Raw genomic sequence first — 18,409 nt, forward strand, 5'->3', positions numbered from 1 at the left:
CATGACAGAAAAAATAAATGATTTATACAAAAGTTCAACAAATCAAGAAAACACTCAACTCTATAGGTCAGGTTCCTCATCTTGGGATAGCCATCTACTTCTGATGTCAACTTCTCATCCTGGGGTGGGCATCATTTCTGTTTGAGCATTGTTTTACAGTGACTTTCAGACTAGCATTCCTCTTTGTAGGTCAGGCCAGTGCTAGGGGCACTTCTTAAGTTAGAAATGTGAATCCAAGAGTCAATTCCCTTCAGTTTTGTTGTGAGTAACCTAGTTAAGAGTTCCTGATAAGGGCTTTCCCATCTATCAGGAGAGAGTCCTTTAAATGATGTTTTTTCCAGGGTATATATAATCTCCTGCTTGTAGGCTATTGGGTATCTGATCTTTGTCCAGAGATGTTTCTATCTTTGAATAGCAGAAAAACTTACCATTTTAATAATTGAGCTTTTAATAATTCAATTGAACTTTTGCTATAATATAATACAGCAATAGGAGCTATCTAGGTTGTTGTTGTTCAGTTGCTAAGTTGTGTCCAACTCTTTGAGACCCATGGACTGCAGCATGTCAGGCTTCCCTGTTCTTCATCATCTCCTGGCATTTGCTCAAACTCATGTCCATTGAGTTGGTGATGCCAGCCAACCATCTCATCCTCTGTTGTCCCCTTCTCCTGTCTTCAATCTTTTCCAGCATCAGGGTCTTTTCAAATGAGTTGGCTCTGTGCATCAGGTGGCCAAAGTATTGGAGCTTCAGCATCAGTCCTTCCAATAAATATTCAGGGTTGATCTCCTTTAAGATATCTTTATCCAAAGATATATTTCTATCATTGAATAGCATAAATAAACTTACAATGTCCTTTTAATGAATGAACTTTTTCATTCCTTTTAATGAATGAACAATGAACTTTTTCTGTAACATAACAGAGCTATAAGGAGCCATCTAGGAAGTGAGTTTAGATAGTAATTACCTAACTTGAAATAAAATTAGCAGCACTAGAACTTGATATCCACTAAAACAATTTCTTCTCTAATGTTACTCAAATTTCTACCAAATATAGCCAAATTAAGACTAATTTATTTGCAATGTTAGTCTAGTTTCAATAAATTGGACCTGATTGTTTACATTAGTTTAACAAGACTGGCGGTTGATCATTTACACTCTGGTCAATGTGCTTTAATAATGCTTCTATAAGGAATCTCAGATTGACTGTTGAAAGCCTACTGAGGCCAGGAATATCATTCCAAAGACTTGCCATGAGATCTAACTGTAACAATTATAGAGTTGGGTGAATTTCTCTCTTCTGAATTTCCCCAAAATATCTTGAGGTTCTTATACCTGCCAGGAAGTGACCTTTCTTAGTCACCTGGTGAGGTTGCTGAGAACTCTGTGAGCAAGGTATTAGTCTGTTTTTCTAAGGAAATGGCTCCATAAAGTCCATTTTAGTTCTCGGAAGTTGTCTGGTAATATCTGATTTTATGTAATTCTCAAACCTGACATTTCAGTCAAAGCCTTGGTGATAATAACCAGTGCTTCCATTTGTGTCCTGTTATAAGGAAAACAGATTTTTCTTGAACTTATGCAAATAACTATACTGCCATAAAAATAAGAATACTAAGAATTTCAAATTCTGGAGGGATAAGGTAGAGAGAAAAAGATAAGTGTTTCAATTCTGCTTACAAAGGTATAATTTACCAAACTGCTTAAGGGGGAAATTTTCTTTATATATGGAAAAGGAAGATTAAAAGACAGTAACATTTCAGACAGAAAGTCATAAAAATGATTGTTCAGCCCTGTGTAACTAATTCTTGTTGATCATAATTTCTGTTAACAGTTTATGAAGTCATAAAGTTTTTCCTTCAGAGTTTTGGAATATCTTACCTGGTTCAGTGGTATTATCTGAAAGTTATCAGAAATCTGCACTTGTCAAAAGGTCTTCCATTAACCTTCTTGAAGAGCTTCACTTTTGTAAAGGCATCAGAGTAAAAGAACAACTGTCTATAAATGACAAAAGACTAAGTGGCATGGTTAAAGATATGACTACAATGCAATTGAAGGGGAAGTTTTTATTTTTCTGTGACATACAAAATTTTAAGATAATAACCAGAATTATGACTGACAACATACCAGGACCTATCTGAATTTTAGGAATTTCATTTAGCTTCTAGAATGTTTATATTATTTGTCCATACAGTATAACCTAGGAAAGCTTATCATTACTTATTTGACAATGTGTTCCACATTATTTAACATATCAAATAAGCCTCATTAACTTAATATCTCTCTTTGAGATGTTTCAGGGGCCCTCTGAAACACCCCAAAGTTAGCTAGAGATCAAAAGGATTTCACTTAGAATTTGATTTGGGGAGGTTTGTCAAAGATAACAAAAGGTTTTAAAACACTTGGTCAAACAGGATCACAGCCACTGTGAAATGATAGTTAATCATTTAACCAAAATGATAATAAAAGATTTCAAAAGTAAACTACAGAAAATTATAACAGGGCACTTAAAAGGTAGAGAAACTTTACAATCTATTTTCAAAACCAGATTACTTTTCCAAGAAAACTTTGTTCACTTAACAGAGAGAAAACCAAATTCTAGATTTGTACCAGCTTACTTTCAATATTAAAACATTCACTCGATTAAATTTATTACAATGTTCTCCAGGTCTAATCACATACAAAACTCTTCTTAGAGATTCTTTTCAACAAATCTATAACTTCCTGTTTCTACCTTCAGATTTTTGCCCCAAGATTTCCCATTTTCTCTATTTTTTTTAAACCTCTCTTAGGACAAAACTACTTTCTTTTCCCTTAACAAAATACATTACAATCCTTTTACTTTTTTATCCCCTTGCATATGACGATGCTTTCCTTATCAATATTAGTGGTTCCAGTTATATGTATTAATCAGAATTCTCAACCTTACAACCTCTAACCTTTAGAGAAAACCAAGAAGCAAGCAATTGTGAACTGTCATGCTAGCATCTACAGATTTGCAAACTTATGAACATATTCTACAACCTCCAGAAACACAGATTTTCTCATAGCATTATTTCTCTCCTATATGTGGTATACATGTTCAATAAACCCAAACATCTTTGTTTTTTTTAATCTTAAAAGAGGATGAAAGCAGATAAATTTAGACATGTTCAACAATTAATGTTTCATTACTTTATCTTATTTGGAAATGATCCAGATATTCAATAAACTTCCATCATTTAGCTTACTTTAGAAAAACTCTAGTTTTAAATTACTAAAAAGATTTGGAGAAACTATTTATATAGACATAATGTAAAATAAATTTTTTTAAAAGACCTCAGAAAGATTTTTAAAACTTGAAGAAACACTGGTTTATAACATTGTAGAAGTTTTATGTGTATGATATTATGTTTTATCTTTTGTATATACTACAGTGGTACCTACCACAAAAAGTTTTCATTTATCATCATACAGTTGTTTGGTCCCTTTTACCCATTTCACCCTTTCCCAATACCCCTCCCCTCTGGTGATCAGTACTTTGGTCTCATTAGCTATGTGTTTGCTTTGGTTTCATTTTACTTTTATATTCCACATATGAGTGAAATCATACAGTATGTGTCTTTCTCTGACTTATTTCACTTAGCATAATCTCCTCAAAGTCCATCCATGTTGTAGTAAATAGCAGGATCTCATCTTTTTTTTTAAGGCTGAGAAGCATTCCATTGTATATATACATACCACATCTTTTTTTCCCTCATGAATGCTGAGTTTTTGAGATAGAATTAATGTCATAAAATCCAGTCTTTTAACGTGTACATTTCAGTGCGTGTGTGCATAGTCATATTTGACTCTCTGCAACAAAACGGCCTGTAGCCCACCAGGTTCCTCTGTCCATGGGATTTTCCAGGCAAGAATACTGGAGTGGGTTGCCATTTCCTTCTTCAGGGGATCTTACCACCCTAGGGACTGAGCCCACATCTCTTGCGTCTCCTGTATTGGCAGACGGATTCTTTACCACCAGTGCCACCTGGGAAGCCCCAGTGCATTTCAGCGGTTTGGAGTATTTTAACAAAGTTGTTACCATCGCCACCGCTAGTTCTATCAACCAAAGGAGAAGCTGTGTGTCCGCTAGCAGTCACTGCCCGTTTCTCACGTGGTCCCTGGCAACTGCTGGTGAACTCTCTATGGATGTGCCTAGTCTGGATATTTCATAGAAACGGAGTCATTACTCTACATCAGGCTTCCTCTGAAACTGTGGGTAAAATACATTTCACCGGCCTTCTCTCATCAAGGTTTTAAGACTTCCACGTCCTCTAAGCAGCATGTAACCTAAACAAGAAGCTCAAGGGACTTGACTGGTGGTCTGGTGTTTAAGCCTTCATGCTCCCAATGCTGGGGGCCTGGGTTCTATCCCTAGTTAGGAAACTAGATCTCACATACTGCAACTAAAAGATCCCGCATACCTCAACAAAGATCAGAGATAGAAATAAATAAATAATACTAAAAAAAAAAAAAGATATTTGCCTGAGTTGCTTTCCAGGAACTTGGGAGTCAGCGGCATCTAGGTTAAGCTGAGCCAAGAGTCAGGTGTGTCTAGTTTGTGCTACGCTGGTTAGGACTAGATAGGACTATCACCCTTGAACTGGGCACACATGGGCATCTGCACTTGTGACCTTTTGAACTTGCAGAGGCCTGTAGCTTAGTTACACCTGAGTAGATCGATGTTTATCACATCTTTTCCAATTACCTTTCCCCACTCTCCAAGCCTCAGACAGCCCTGATTCTTTTTTCTTTATCCCATAAACACCTGAGCTCCCTGCCTTCTTGGAGCAGATTTTGAGATCTGTTCTCCCATCTCCTTGCTTTGCTGCAAACTTGACGTCTCACTGATACACCACATCTTCTTTATTCATTCATTTAATGGACATGTAAGTTGTTTCCATATCTAGGCTATCGTATATAATACTGTGATGAACATGGGATGTGTATATTTTTTTGAATTAGTGTTTTTTATTCTCTAGATAAATACTCAGAAGTGGAACAGTTGGATCATATCATAGTTCTATTCTCTTTTTAAATTGAAGTAGAGCTGATTCAGTCTCATGTTAGTTTTAGGTATATGGCAGAGTGATTCAATTTATCTGTATATATGTATATCATTATTTTCCATTATAGGTTACATATTATATAAATATATAATTATTTTCCATTTATGTTATTACAAGATATTTAATATAATTCTTTATGCTATGCAAATTCTTGCTGCTTATCTATTTTGTGTGTAGTATCCATTAATCCTGTACTCCTATTAATAATATTCCACCCCTCCTTCCTCTTTGGTAATGGAATTTGCTGCCTATGAGACTGTTTCTATTTTATATATATTCATTTGTATTATTTTTTAGATTCTACATATAAGTGATATCATATATTTGCCTTTGTCTTACTTCACTAAATTTAATATTCTCTAGGCCCATCCACGTTGCTGTAAATGGGAATATTTCATTTTTTTATGGTTAAGTAAAATTCCATTGTACATATATACCACATCTTCTTAAGCCAATCATCTGTTGATGGGCATAATTTCTTAAAGCATGCACTCATACAAGAATACTGGAGTGGGTTGCCATTTCCTTCTCCAGGGGATCTTCCTGACTCAGGGATCCAACCTGTGTCTACTGCTTGGCAGGCAAAATCTATACCGCTGAGGCACAAGGAAAGCCCCCCAAAAACTCTTACCTGACTTGCATTTAATTTACTTATGAAAATATCATTATACCAAGTTACTTTTGTTGCTGAAAACTTCTGTAACAGAGAAGACATAAATCTGACTTTTAGTAAACCTAGGTACAATAGGAGTTTTACATTTAAGGCTGTCAACTCTAAAGAGAGACTTATTTCATTTTAAAAAAATTCTTTACTTCTTCCTTTTTTTTTTTTTTAATCTTTTGCTGCACTGTGCAGCATGCAGGATCTTAGTTCTCCAACCAGGCATCGAACCCACACCCCTTGCACTGGGAGCTCAAGAGTCTTAACCACTGTACTGCCAAGGAAGTCCCAGGCCTATTTCATTAAATCAACAAACTCATTTTTATTCACTAAAGATTAATCCTAGAGCACATGTTCTTAAAAAAATTTGCCTTAGTTTCTATCGCATTCAGAAATATTTAATTTAAAAGCACTTATTTTTAAGCCAATTAAAAAAAGCTCTTTATGAATTAGATTTTGTGGGAGGGAGGGAGCCTTTCCAGTTGGTTTGGTAGGATAAAACTACTATTGAAAACCGTGTGGTTGGACAGCTTTAAGCTTCTCTAGGTATGAGCCTAGGGTCATTTCAGCTCTTGTACGTCTCAGTTTTTCCCTCTGGCAGTCTAAAACTGCTGCGGGCACTTCGAGCTCTTGATGGCCAATCCTTATGTGCATGTGTGTGGGTCCCTGGATAAGTGAGTTTTTAATTAGTGAGTGGGCTTCCCTATGCACTGCTGCATAGTATGAGGACTATACCATTCCTACAAGTTTCTCAGTTCCCTCAGAAAGCTGCAACCAATTTGGAGGAGCTTTTTATGACTTCTTTTCAGAACTTGAAGCTCTTATATGGTATCTTCACTTTCAGTTCTACAAACTCTGTTAAAGTAGCCAATTTAAGGGAAAATGCTATGCCATCCCCTTAGCTGATCACCCAGTCCAAACCTTCCCAGGGTCTTTCAATTGGTCAATTTACTCTGTGTCTTTCAATGGAGAATTCAAGTCTTCCCAGTATCTTTCAACTAAGAAGTCAAGGTACCTCTTTCCTGAACTGCCTAAAGTTCAAGGAAACGCCACTCCTTACAGCAAAGAATTTATTAACTAAGATGAGATGTCTGAGACCCAGGAGAGACATACCCGGTTGTCTGGACTCCTGGTGGAGGTGGATGGGCACAAAAGGCCCTTGCTGGTACCAAGGCTTTGGATCCTCATAGAACTCAGCAGAAAGAGAGAAATCAGCTCTGAGTCCCTTCATAGTCACCAAAACTGTCCACTGAAAGAAAAATATACAACATAAAAATTGTGAATTTCCATTTTACTCAGGGAACTTACTGAGGACCACAGCCTGGGAAGCAGCCTCAGACAGCGCTGAGGAACTGCTCCAAGGAGATAGGGGAGGAGCCAGTAAATATATGAATTTTGGGGCTAGGAAATACATGACATCAAGCACATATCTTCATAACAGATTACTGTTAATCACAAAGAACAGATATCTGAAGTTAATGAATTTAGTGCTTTTTTATGTATGGGAAGATGCAAGAACCTGAGATCTTTGAGATTTTTTCTGAGATATGCATCTTAACTATCTAGGGACCCATTCCAAAATAAGAGAATGCTCCATCCTGTCTTTGCATCTTGATTCCTTTCAGGGTGCACTGTTGTTGGGCAATGACAGTGGACTGTGACTTAACCGTTGGTATAACTGGATCATGAGTGACAACCTTGGTCCTTTTTTTTGTTGTTGTTCACAGAGGTTTTAGTTCAGTAAGTAAGGCATAACGACTTAATCCATTACTGAAAGGTAAGTGTTACCTACCAGAACTATGCTTGGGAGGAAGAACAGGGAAGGGATGTCATCTGAACTCTCTTCACCTTCTCCAAGTAAGATCATGTGCCTCTTGCTTTGTGAACATCTTCAACAGGAAATAATACCATTATTCTGCAGTAAAAATCAAGCAAACTGCAAATGTGAATGAGTTGCTTGTAAGAGGTAACACATCAGCTTAAGTTCATAATAGCCAGTATGTGCATGTGTAAGGTCAGAGTGTTTCCTGAGGTTCTGAGGAGGAGGAGAGAGAAGAGAGTTGGCTGAGTGCACAAATATTACGGAGGTAACAGGAGCAGGAATCCAGCTTTAGAGACTCTATAAGAGCTGGGACGCTGGAGGCAGTCTCAGCTGACTTCACAAGTGTGTAGTAACTGTAACTGAGTGGTCAGTATTGTCAGCCTTATTCTTCCTGAGGTGGAGAAGGAATATCAATAAGGCAAGATTCCAAACATTCACAAGTTCCTGGCCATACACTACTACAATGACAACTTCTTTTAACTAAGTTTGGCCACAATCTTTAAGCTCTAGAAATTCGTAACTGAACGTATCCAAATGAATGTAACTAATGTAATTAATATATGTAGCTTGTTAGTCAATGAATATTTAAATTGATATCCTATGCCAGTTATATTGATATCAATTCTCCTTTATTGATCTCAGAATTTAAAAGACAGAGAATAAAAAAGACTAGAAATAAGTAATAATCATGAACAATACAAGACACTACATATACAATTAAATAAAAATAAAATTTTTCAAACTGAAGTAATGTACAGACACTTGTCTAAAGGAAAATAAACTTCTCATGGACCACCTAGTCCTTATACAAATCACTTTTATTGTAATGTTTGATAAAAATATATCAACATAGCCTTGGTATAAATGCCTTATGCTTATACAGCTATAAAACCAAAACATATTTACAAACTCAATATAAACTCAAATAAGCTTCACCTGAACAATATCTGATGTGACATTTGATGCTGTTTTGCTGAAATGAAGACCCTACCTGCAATGTAAATATTGCATGATATAGATTCTTTGGACTTCAATGATCTCTTAACTCTTGACTGCTCAATGGAGAAGATGCCTGACTTCCGTCCAAATGGATTCTTCTGAGACTCCTATAAATTCCAAAGGTGGAGGTGCTGGGGGTGCTTGGAAACCTAACTGTCCCAAATATATGCTCTGAGGGGTTGAACTGAATAAACAAGCACAATACCCTGGGCTGGGATAATGATTATTGCATTATAAAAAAAAAAAATGTGGGAGGAGGAGAACATTTAAGCTCTACTCTTTTAGTACATTTCAGTTATAAATATGGCTCAATTTTTTTTTCATGAAAATGAGAGTATACTAGTCATACTCTCATGGTGCTTCATGTTAGCACTATAAATTTAGATACATTTTCCACTGTGAAGCTGTACCATTATTTAACCAGCCATTCTTGATAAGTACCATCAAATAATACACCCAATCCTGCTTTTTTTCATTCCAGGTTCACAAAGTAGCTTTCTGATTATCTATGGATGCACACACCAGCTACAAGAAGAGAAATTAATAACCAGAGAATGAAAATTATCATCTTATAGAAATAATCAACAAAAGATCATTCTGGCTAGACTATTACACAGAAGTCTGGAAATAGTGCTTTCTTTAGTCCTGATCACCTGTAGGGATCCTAAAACTCTAATCAGCTTTGTGTTTGCCCCAGAATAGGAAGTAAGGTGACTTCACCTGCACCCCACCTGGGGAGAGAGCTTTATGTTAAGCAACTAGTGTTCCTTAGTGGCTGTCTCCTTGCATTCCATTTCAAGTTTTAACACTACCTTCATTGTCAGAGTTGGTGGGTTTCAGCAGCAAGAGCCTGGGACAAGAAATGGAAAGTCTTAATCTAAGGAACAGAGATTTGAATTGGGCCTTAATAGACAGATACAATTTAGACAGGTGACCCAGATGGTGATTAATAAGTGAGGGCCATATAACACAAGCAAGTTCAGCTGTCACCTTCTGAAAGACAGTATATAACATTGATGGCATGGACTGAAAATACACATAGTGGGATAATACCTGTGGTGGGAAAAAAATACATGAGAGAGGGAATCTTCAGTGCCATCACTCTCTTCAAAACATAATGAAATAAGAAAAGGGACAAAAGGGGTACACACACTGAAAAGGAAAAAAGACAACTAGTGTTATTTTTTGGCTGTGTGGCGTGTGGGATCTCAGTTCCCTGACCAGGGATTGAACCCAGGCCACAGTAATGAAAGCCCGGAATCCTAACCACTAGGCCACCAAGGTACTCCCCAAGACAGCTCTTATTTGCAGATTATATGATTTTTCTCCACCCAAAAAAAGGAATCCAAGAGAACAAGAGAGTTTTATAAAACTAAATCAAAAGTAATATAGATTTATATACACATAGCTTGTCCTACGTAGCACTTATAAACAGTTGGAAAATATAATTTAAAAAGTCTTATTCTTAATACCAACAAAACCTATGGACTATCTAGATATAAACTTAGTAAGTAACAAGAAAGAAAAGTAACAAGAAGAAAAACATGAAATTTTACTGAAACATAAAATTAGGCTTGAGAAAAGCGAAGAGATATGTACCTGGTTGAGAAGACTAAATATTAGAAAGTAGTCATTTCTTTCTTAATTAGTCTATAAATATAATGTACTATATCGAACTCTCAATTGGATTTTGTCTGTTAAATTTACAGATGGCTCTGATTCCCTGCTCCTGCTATAGATCCCATTTCCAAATACTATCACACTGGGGGACACATGTGAGTTTGCGAGGGGGAGCAGAATTCAGTCCCTAACACTGGGTTATTAAAGTGTTGGGAAATGGGCTCTTCCATTTTTCTCTCTGTAGGAATAAAAAGAGCCATAATTTCAGCGTAAAATAATTTCCTCACAAACCATCATCAAAGGGGTTAAGGGAGTGTCTACCTGCTAGGAGCAGGACCACTTTTCAGCAAGACTCCTCCCTTTCTTTTGCAGAAGTCAAGTGGGAGCCCCAGACCTGTGTCTCTTGCTAAGCTGCTTCGGTCGTGTCTGACTCGTTGCGACCCTATGGACTATAGCCCACGAGGTTCCTCTGTCCATGGGATTCTCCAGGCAAGACTTCTGGAGTGGTTGTTATGTCCTTAGTGAGACTCTAAAGTGACATTTTTTCAACTCTCACAGCTCTGGGTCCTCCAGCACTGATTACCCTTACCCTTGGCTCAACCAGTGGATACTATGGTATGCTGCCAACGTTTCCCCCTTCCCCTATTAGAACTGAAGAACTCATTTTCCCCAGCTGCTGGCAGTGCTGGACCTCGACAGCAGTGAGTTGAGTTCCCCTCCAGAGACTGCACTTAGCTGAAGGAAGCCAAACCTGGTTCAAGCTCCTGCCCTCTTCCCCAGTATCCATCTCCAATGACTGACTGATGCAGGGGTAGAAAAGCCTGGCCTCCTTGACTCAATTCAGGGCAACTCTGAAAGGCTTTCCCAGTTCTAGAGCTACCCATCATATTAGTGGAGGACTCTGGAATGACAGCAACATAGTCCAACTTCTTCATCTCCCTCATCCTGATTCCTTCACTTCCCTTAGGTACTAAACCTCTTGCACACAAGTCTCCATCTCAGATTCTTTTTCCTGAGGACTTCAATAAGGAGTACTCTCATTCCCGGTTGGCTTTGCCTGTGCCCTTTATCCTTCCTTCACCTCTCTGCATTCTTTGAAACTCTAAGTATCTTCTGGAAGTTCAGATCAATCAGCAAAAAAATCTTTATACAAAGGCAGAGACAGTCCCTTGGAGGTTAGAAGAATTGTATCTAGTTTACTTTTATGGGGAGGGGTCTCTAATAGGCACCCAACCTTAATAGTTCCCGGGCTTTGTCTCCTATACCCCTTACCCTTCAAGGCCATGAAAATCTGCATTCACATTCACCAGTTTGACTAACACCGTGCCACTGGAAATGAAAATTCCAAATCTTACCTTTGTAATTACGTTCCACACCCTCACCCCGATGCCTAATGCAAGCATTTCAGTCATGCTGAAAGTCAGCATGGATTGCTGAAGGTACCTAGTAGTAGTGATAGGAAATAGTGGACCTACCTAGTGAGAAGTGAAGCACTACTTAGGGTGCTTCCAACTTTCCAAATTCTCAGCCTCTAATGAGGGAGTCAGAGCAAGGACCAATGTATAATGAAATCAAAATGATAAAACTATTCATAATCTAACCACAGAATGCCACACGGTATAAAAAGACAATTTTTCTGACTGTAACATAGAACATAACTTTTTAGAAGAAGTGGAGCTTTTCTGACAACCTGTGATCACACATCAGCTCTTATGCTTCCATAGACCCTGCTGGGTGGGACTCCCTATCCTCACTCTCTGAGGATGAGAGGCCTGACTCTGCCTCCCTGGACTGAGCCACGATCATGGTCCCCAGAATTCACAAAGAGGGCTAGGCCTGGTGTGGCACAGTGGGCCAGGTGATCTGGAGAGGAGGAGGCAGGGTGTGGAGAAGGAGATGGCTGCGGCCATGGTGAATGATGATAAGGTAGGGGAGGGAGAGGACAAGAGAGGGCTGGCTTCTGAAGAACTCTCTCAGGCAGAACTGGATATTATCACTTGGAGCAGCGGTCCTCAAACATGCTCAGAGGTGGGGCATAATCTAAAAAGTAAGAACTTGCATTTTTAGAGAGCTTTTCCCCAAAGATTCTAAGATTTCACCAAGTATAAAGCAGACGCCATGGAATCTGTTTCTGTTTAACAAGTGATGTCATGCTGGATAGAATACAACTGGTCTAAAAATAGGATAAATAAGGGACTTCTAGAATCATGTTTAGCACACAAATAACCCAATCCAGAGTACACGGAATACTGGAATGCATGGAGATACCACAAAAATCTTACAGCAGAACATCTGCAGCAAGCACAGACAAGGTGGTAAACAAAAATCCAAAATATCTTAATTTTATCCTTTATGAAAGCATTAAGCCTCTGCTATTTAGTTGTTCAGATTTTTAAGAGTTAAGACATGACCAAAGAGTTAATATTGTACTCTTCAAGCAAAGCTTTTGAAGAACCGGAGGTGAAAAGCACGTTGCCTGCTGCCACCTGGTGGGAGGACCATATATTTAACCAAGACTGGCAACAAGCCTGAAGTCCTTGGAGAAATAGCCATTAAGCAACTTGGAAAAAATCACTTGAAATCTTCATGACTCTGCTCCTTTTTAAAAAGGATTATTACATAAATTATCATGCTAATACAAGCAATCAAATACAAGAACTTTCAAAGGTATAAAATAGTAAATGTCCTTGTGCACATTAAGTTGGCTTCAGTCGTGGCTGATTCTTTGCGACCCCATGGACTGTAGCCTGCCAGGCTCCTCTGTCCATGGGATTCTCCAGGCAAGAATAATGGAGTGGGTAGCCATTCTCTTCTCCAAGGGACCTTCCCGACCCAGGGATTGAACCCTAGTCTCCTGCATTGCAGGCAGATTCTTTACCACGTGAGCCACCAAGGAAGCTTCCCCCCCCAAAAAATATTCTTATAGCTCAGCAAACGTTCTGCCATTTAGTAGTGAGGACCAAACTTATTTTTCCAGGGTTATTCTTTTTTTCTCTTGATTACGATTGTGGGCTGGTAGCTTGTGAACATGTGGCAGCTAATCAGAAACTGGAAACGTGGTCAATGAAAGAGGTCTTGGCCATCCTCCCTTTCATCTATTCCATTTTCTCTAGGGTGAAGCTACCTCTTTGAATCAGGACAGGCTATTGGGAAGGTGTCAGATGACTGGAACTCTTGGGAAAGATAGATCTCACCAGTAGCTGGAAAATCTGGTTATCTACATGGTGAGAATTAAAAGGTTCTATAAGGTCTGCTGTCTTCTCAATACCCTCTCCAGCACTCTGAAGTGTGGGTGGAATAGGGGTGTCCTGAGTTGACCTGGCACCATTTCCCTGTTAAAAGAATGAGAGGCCCAAAATGGAGTCACCTGTGCTAAAAGGAAGACTTAATACCTCACCTTATGGCAGTCACAATCCTTTCCAAGAAGGTAATCCTAACTGGTCAGTGTGAAATTTTCTGGTCAGCACCAATGAGGTAAACCTTTCCATCCCTGAAAGGAAGATGAAGTAATCGGCACATAGATCCCCTCATCCACTATGGATAGGTTACCTAAGTTTGAAATAATCTTTGTTTTTGACTTCATGATCTTACCTTTAAAAACCTCTCCCTTTCTATAGCCTTTTGGAGCTCCCCTCTACTTGCTAAACAGGATGCTGCCCAATTCATGAATTATTCAATAAAGCTAATTAGGTCTTTTAACATTTACTCAGTTGGAGAAACATCCCTGAGATTCTTTTAGTTTTCCCATCTCTGCGTTGACTTCATTATCAAGCCGGGTAACAAGAAGGCTCCAACAGTTTCAGGCCTCACAAGAAATTCAGAAGATAAGTAAACTGCTTCAGTCCTATTATTCCAAGCAATTCAGCCCAATAAACTATCCACTGTTAAGAGCAGAACTTGGGTTTGGGAATGGGACTTACTATTTGAATTAAGACAATCCTTGAAGAGGGAAGTGAAGTCAGCTTCCTTCAAGACATGGGGAATGAAGGGGTCTAAGTGAATGTAAATAATCATATGAATAAAATCCTGGTTGTGTTCTATTAAGGTGAGAGAGGGGAAGTGGATGCTGAGTAGGCAACCAACAACATTCTCTTAGACCAGGGATTGATTTAGCACAATACAATACACATTGATAACACTCAAATGAAATTCAACTACTGTCAGGGAATCAGTAACCAATAGTGAGGATCATATCCAACAGAAATAAAATAACCACTCAGCTTTAAGCAATGTGGTCATGCAAAAATATAAACCAAGTGTTACCAGACCTTCAACATTTTCAAGAGAAGTTGGTAATCTATCTATATATTTTTTGGCCGTGCCATGTGACATATGAGATCTTAGTCCCCTGATTAGGGATTGAACCCCATATAGCCTGCATTGGAAGCATGGAGTCTTAACCACTGGACTGCCAGGGAAGTCCTAAAATATCTTAAAAGACAGTCAATAGTGTCCGAAATAAACAAAGCATACTTGTCCGCCAAGTACAGCCTGTGAACTTCAAGTTTACAAACTTTGGGCTAGAATCATTGCATGCCATTCAGTGGTTCTGTGCATGCAAGCTTTGCCAAGAGCAGAGCAGTCAAAGGAGGGAGGTCAGAGAGAGTCATTTCATACAATGCTTTCCCTGACAGGTCCCCAAACATGGCTCTCAGGCTTCTGCTTCACCCAATGAGTTTATTTGGAGCCAGTTGCCTCTTTACCTCTAGTATCAGGAAACATGAATGCTTGTTTCCCACTGTTTACATTCTGACTTTACTGGGTAGTTTTTCATAACTCTGTGAGGCATACAGCTTTTCATCAATAAATTAGTTTGATTACCTTCCTATCATTAAAACACATTCAGTTTAATTGAGTGGAAAATAGCAGTTTGTTATTAACTAAAATCAATGCTTAATTAGCTTAAAATAGACGAGTGTTAAGATCAGAAACAACCTATTGATTTATGTTTATCTATTCCCAGGTCAATTTCTTGTTGAAAATATACACAAAGTTAGTAACTGTCAATCCCGTTTGCACATTAGAATCTAGTGGGGGTTGGAGGAGGGCTGGAGAAATGCTTTTTTACAAAATGTGGATGCTCAGGCCCTACACAAGAGGGACCAAAACTCCCCAAGTGATTTTAATGTGTAGACAGAGCTGTCAAACATTTCCCTGTAATAGTTACAACCTTCTAAACTTACCGAATCTCTTGGGTTTTCTCCAGAATCTTACATTTCAACAAGAAGGGGCTCACAGTAATATTTTTCCGAGGTGTCCGAAAGTTAGTCCTTTCCCCTGGGGATTGACGGGGCCATCAGCCAATCGCCAGTCTGAGGAGAACCAATAATAGGTAACAGAACGATAGGCACTGTAAATAAAAGGTACTCAGTAAAAAAAATAAAATAAAATAAAAGGTTTAAGGGCTTCCTTGGGACTCAGCTGGTAAAGAATCCGCCTGCAATGAGGGAGATTTGGGTTCGATCCCTGGGTTGGGACGATCCCCTGGAGAAGGGAACGGCTACCCACTCCAGTATTTTGGCCTGGAGAATTCCATAGATTGTATACTTCATGGGGTCGCAAAGGGTCGGATACGACTGAGCGATTTTCACTTTTCACAGTAAAAAAAAAAAACCAGGTCGCAGGAGCAATGGTTAACAAACGGGAAAAAAATCTGGGACATTTCCTCTCACGTCAGGGAGGCCTGGACTTCGGGGCCTCCGGGTGCCCAAGAGCTGCTAAACGGGGCTTACTTCCGGAAGTGGGGCGCCCTCAATGCGCATCACTTCCGCCCGGTTTGAGTCTTGGCCTTCACGCTGCCAGATTGAAGCGACTTCCTCTTTTCTTTCCCTTCTTCCTCCCCTTGGCCCCGCCTCCCGGAAGCTTCGCTGGGTCTTCACTTGTGGGTTAGGGGTGAGAGGTGGGAGGGCTACGCGGACCTTGGTGAATAACTGCCCCGAGTTCCACTACCGGGCGGCGCAAGTTGGAAGAACTCAGGTCAGATCTCGGCCAAGGGCGGGACGGGACTCAGCGGGCAATGGGAATCTCCACCCTCTTCCGCTCCAAGGCCTCCTTCTCCCGGGCCTGTAATTGGCCTCTCCGAAGGCTGGGGCCCTTGGCCCCTCTGTAGTCGGATTGAGGCCATTGTCCTCCTCCTCTCTCTCCAGGCGAGGTCCCAGTCTGGTTGCTGCCCCCGATACCCTTCTCCTGGAGCTTCAGTTGGAAGCAGAGTTGTGTGTCGTCTCGGTGATGACAGGGCTGATACCTTCAGTAGCAAAGTGCTTTAGCATCCATTCCGCTTCTTTTGAGCTCCGAAACGTTGGGAGGCGAGTAGAGCAGAGAGAGTATTTGGTCATTTGCATTGTGCATATGAAGAATTCCCTTCCAAGGCAGCATGGCTCTCTAAGAGTTAGTGCTGGGATTCACACCCAGATCTAGCTTCTCTAGGGTGACACAAATTCGTGAGGAGAGCGTTTAGAAATAAAGAAACTTAAAATATAAAAAGGAGAGTTAGCATTTCTGAGAGCATGCTTTGTGTTCGGCCTTATGCTAGTCTTTCTGTACTTATTCATTCATTATGAGGAGCATAGGAAGCATATACTGTTGTTATTTCTGCTTTAGGAAATTGAGGCTCAGAGATGATATATGGCTTGTTCAGTGTTAATAATTAAGTAGACATCTCCCAGGTCTCTTCCAGCTCTCTGATTCTCCCAACAACTATAGAATTAACTGATTTTCTATATTTCTAAATCAAACTATATTTTCAGATGTTGGCATTTCAGGAAATGAGATGCCTGAAAATTTTCTAAGTCTCTTCATCCTTTGCCCATTGTCTTGTATTTTAATAGCATCCTATTTAGAACTTTGTAGTTCTGTAAATTCAGTTGCGACTCTTACTTCACAATTTACTTTTCTCTTTCCAAGAGAAACTTGAGGATCGTGTGGCTGAGTGTGGAATTAATGGACCCGGGTTAAAGGATTGACAGGAAAAGTTGCTAGCTTTTACATCATAGATGGACTCTAGTTGCTCTCCTTGCCTATCTTACCTAAGACTTTTTTTTTCTCTACAGGAAAACAGCTATCATCTTGTGCCAATATGTCAGGAATTGGAAATAAAAGAGCAGCTGGAGAGCCTGGCACATCTGTGCCTCCAGAGAAGAAGACAGCTGTTGAAGATTCAGGGACCACAGTGGAAACAATTAAACTTGGGGGTGTCTCTTCAACGGTACGTGGAAATAATGCTGTAAGAGTGTGCTTTTCTTCTGTCAGTTGCAACCTAGAAGTAATGATTATGGAAGCCTTTTGGAGTAAGGGAAGTTGATTTGAAAAGAAGAGGGAGATAAAACAGCCAAAAGTAGATGAAATGATGTGTTGCTCATTTCTGAAAAAGAAATATGACATTTGATCTTTATTTTTAAAGGTGTATTCATATTGTTTGAAGAGTCTGGTGCCAGATTCAGCATTGATTGTGGTTATTTAGCCGTAGAAACCTATAAACTGATTTTTCATTCATTGGAAACTAAGGGGCCAGGTACTAAGAGGCAGTGTAGCAAAAATCAATCATTGAGAGAGTGCCTTCTTATTTCCTTGTCTGTAAAATGTAATCATAGTATCTACTTCGTTGGGGTTTTGAGAGGAAGAAATGAAAGGGTTCCTGTTAAGGAACATTACTTTTTAACATGCTAAGTACTCAGTATATGTGATCTATTAATAGTTTTTATTGGGCTAGATATTGTGTCTATAATGGTGAGTAAAATAGATATCATCCTTATTGTTATGGAGTTGTCAATTTTTTTAGACAATTATACACCAAAAACTCATAGTAATGTTATATGTCCTTTAGACCCCATAAACTCACTGTAATAGGTTGGGAGTCTGTATTTTGGAACTTAACCATAGGGATATGGTGTAAGAATGCTTTACATTTGTATAGCCTACAAAACCATATCTACTTTTTGAAATTGAGGATCAGAGAGTAATAGGAGCATTCAGAGTAAATTGTTGATGAAGTATTAGTTCTGGCTTTGCTGTCTGGGATTCATCAGCCTCCTGTTGCCAGCAGGTGATTTTGTCTTGGCACTGTCTCACATCATGCCTCCCAGGGACATTTTTTCATTCAATAAACATAAATATTTGTTGAGCACCTGTTATTTGCCAGACACTGTGCTTTACACTGAGGACAGCTCCTGGACTTGAGTTTGTAGGTTGGCACTGAGAAAAGAACAGACTGTATGATAGAGTGGG

At 39.2% G+C, this 18,409-nt stretch overlaps 1 protein-coding gene and 1 long non-coding RNA gene across 6 annotated transcripts in view; one reads left to right on the top strand and one right to left on the bottom strand.

The window, feature by feature from the left end:
- Positions 1-697: 697 nt before the first annotated feature.
- LOC122431833 lies at positions 698-15,923 on the bottom strand. Of its 5 annotated transcripts, none has more exons than XR_006266642.1 (6): positions 15,370-15,649; positions 9,008-9,091; positions 7,538-7,660; positions 6,859-6,994; positions 1,876-1,992; positions 698-1,540 (listed from the first exon to the last, which is right to left on the bottom strand). It is a non-coding gene; the product is annotated as an uncharacterized LOC122431833 (long non-coding RNA). The 5 variants fall into 5 exon arrangements; XR_006266639.1 differs by lacking the exon at positions 9,008-9,091 and adding an exon at positions 15,859-15,923 and having other exon boundaries at positions 699-1,540; positions 15,370-15,498; XR_006266638.1 differs by lacking the exon at positions 9,008-9,091.
- Positions 15,924-16,021: 98 nt separating this feature from the next.
- The window catches only part of RNF20 (ring finger protein 20), a 45,065-nt gene continuing 42,677 nt past the window's right edge, over positions 16,022-18,409 (top strand). Inside the window, exons 1-2 of the mRNA XM_043453359.1 lie at positions 16,022-16,162; positions 17,236-17,390. Of these exons, the coding sequence (XP_043309294.1) occupies positions 17,262-17,390 (129 nt within the window). The 5' untranslated portion in view covers positions 16,022-16,162; positions 17,236-17,261. The remainder of the gene's footprint in view (positions 16,163-17,235; positions 17,391-18,409) is intronic.

The sequence above is a fragment of the Cervus canadensis genome, chromosome 30 (assembly GCF_019320065.1).
Source record: "Cervus canadensis isolate Bull #8, Minnesota chromosome 30, ASM1932006v1, whole genome shotgun sequence".
Taxonomy (NCBI): Eukaryota; Metazoa; Chordata; class Mammalia; order Artiodactyla; family Cervidae; genus Cervus; species Cervus canadensis.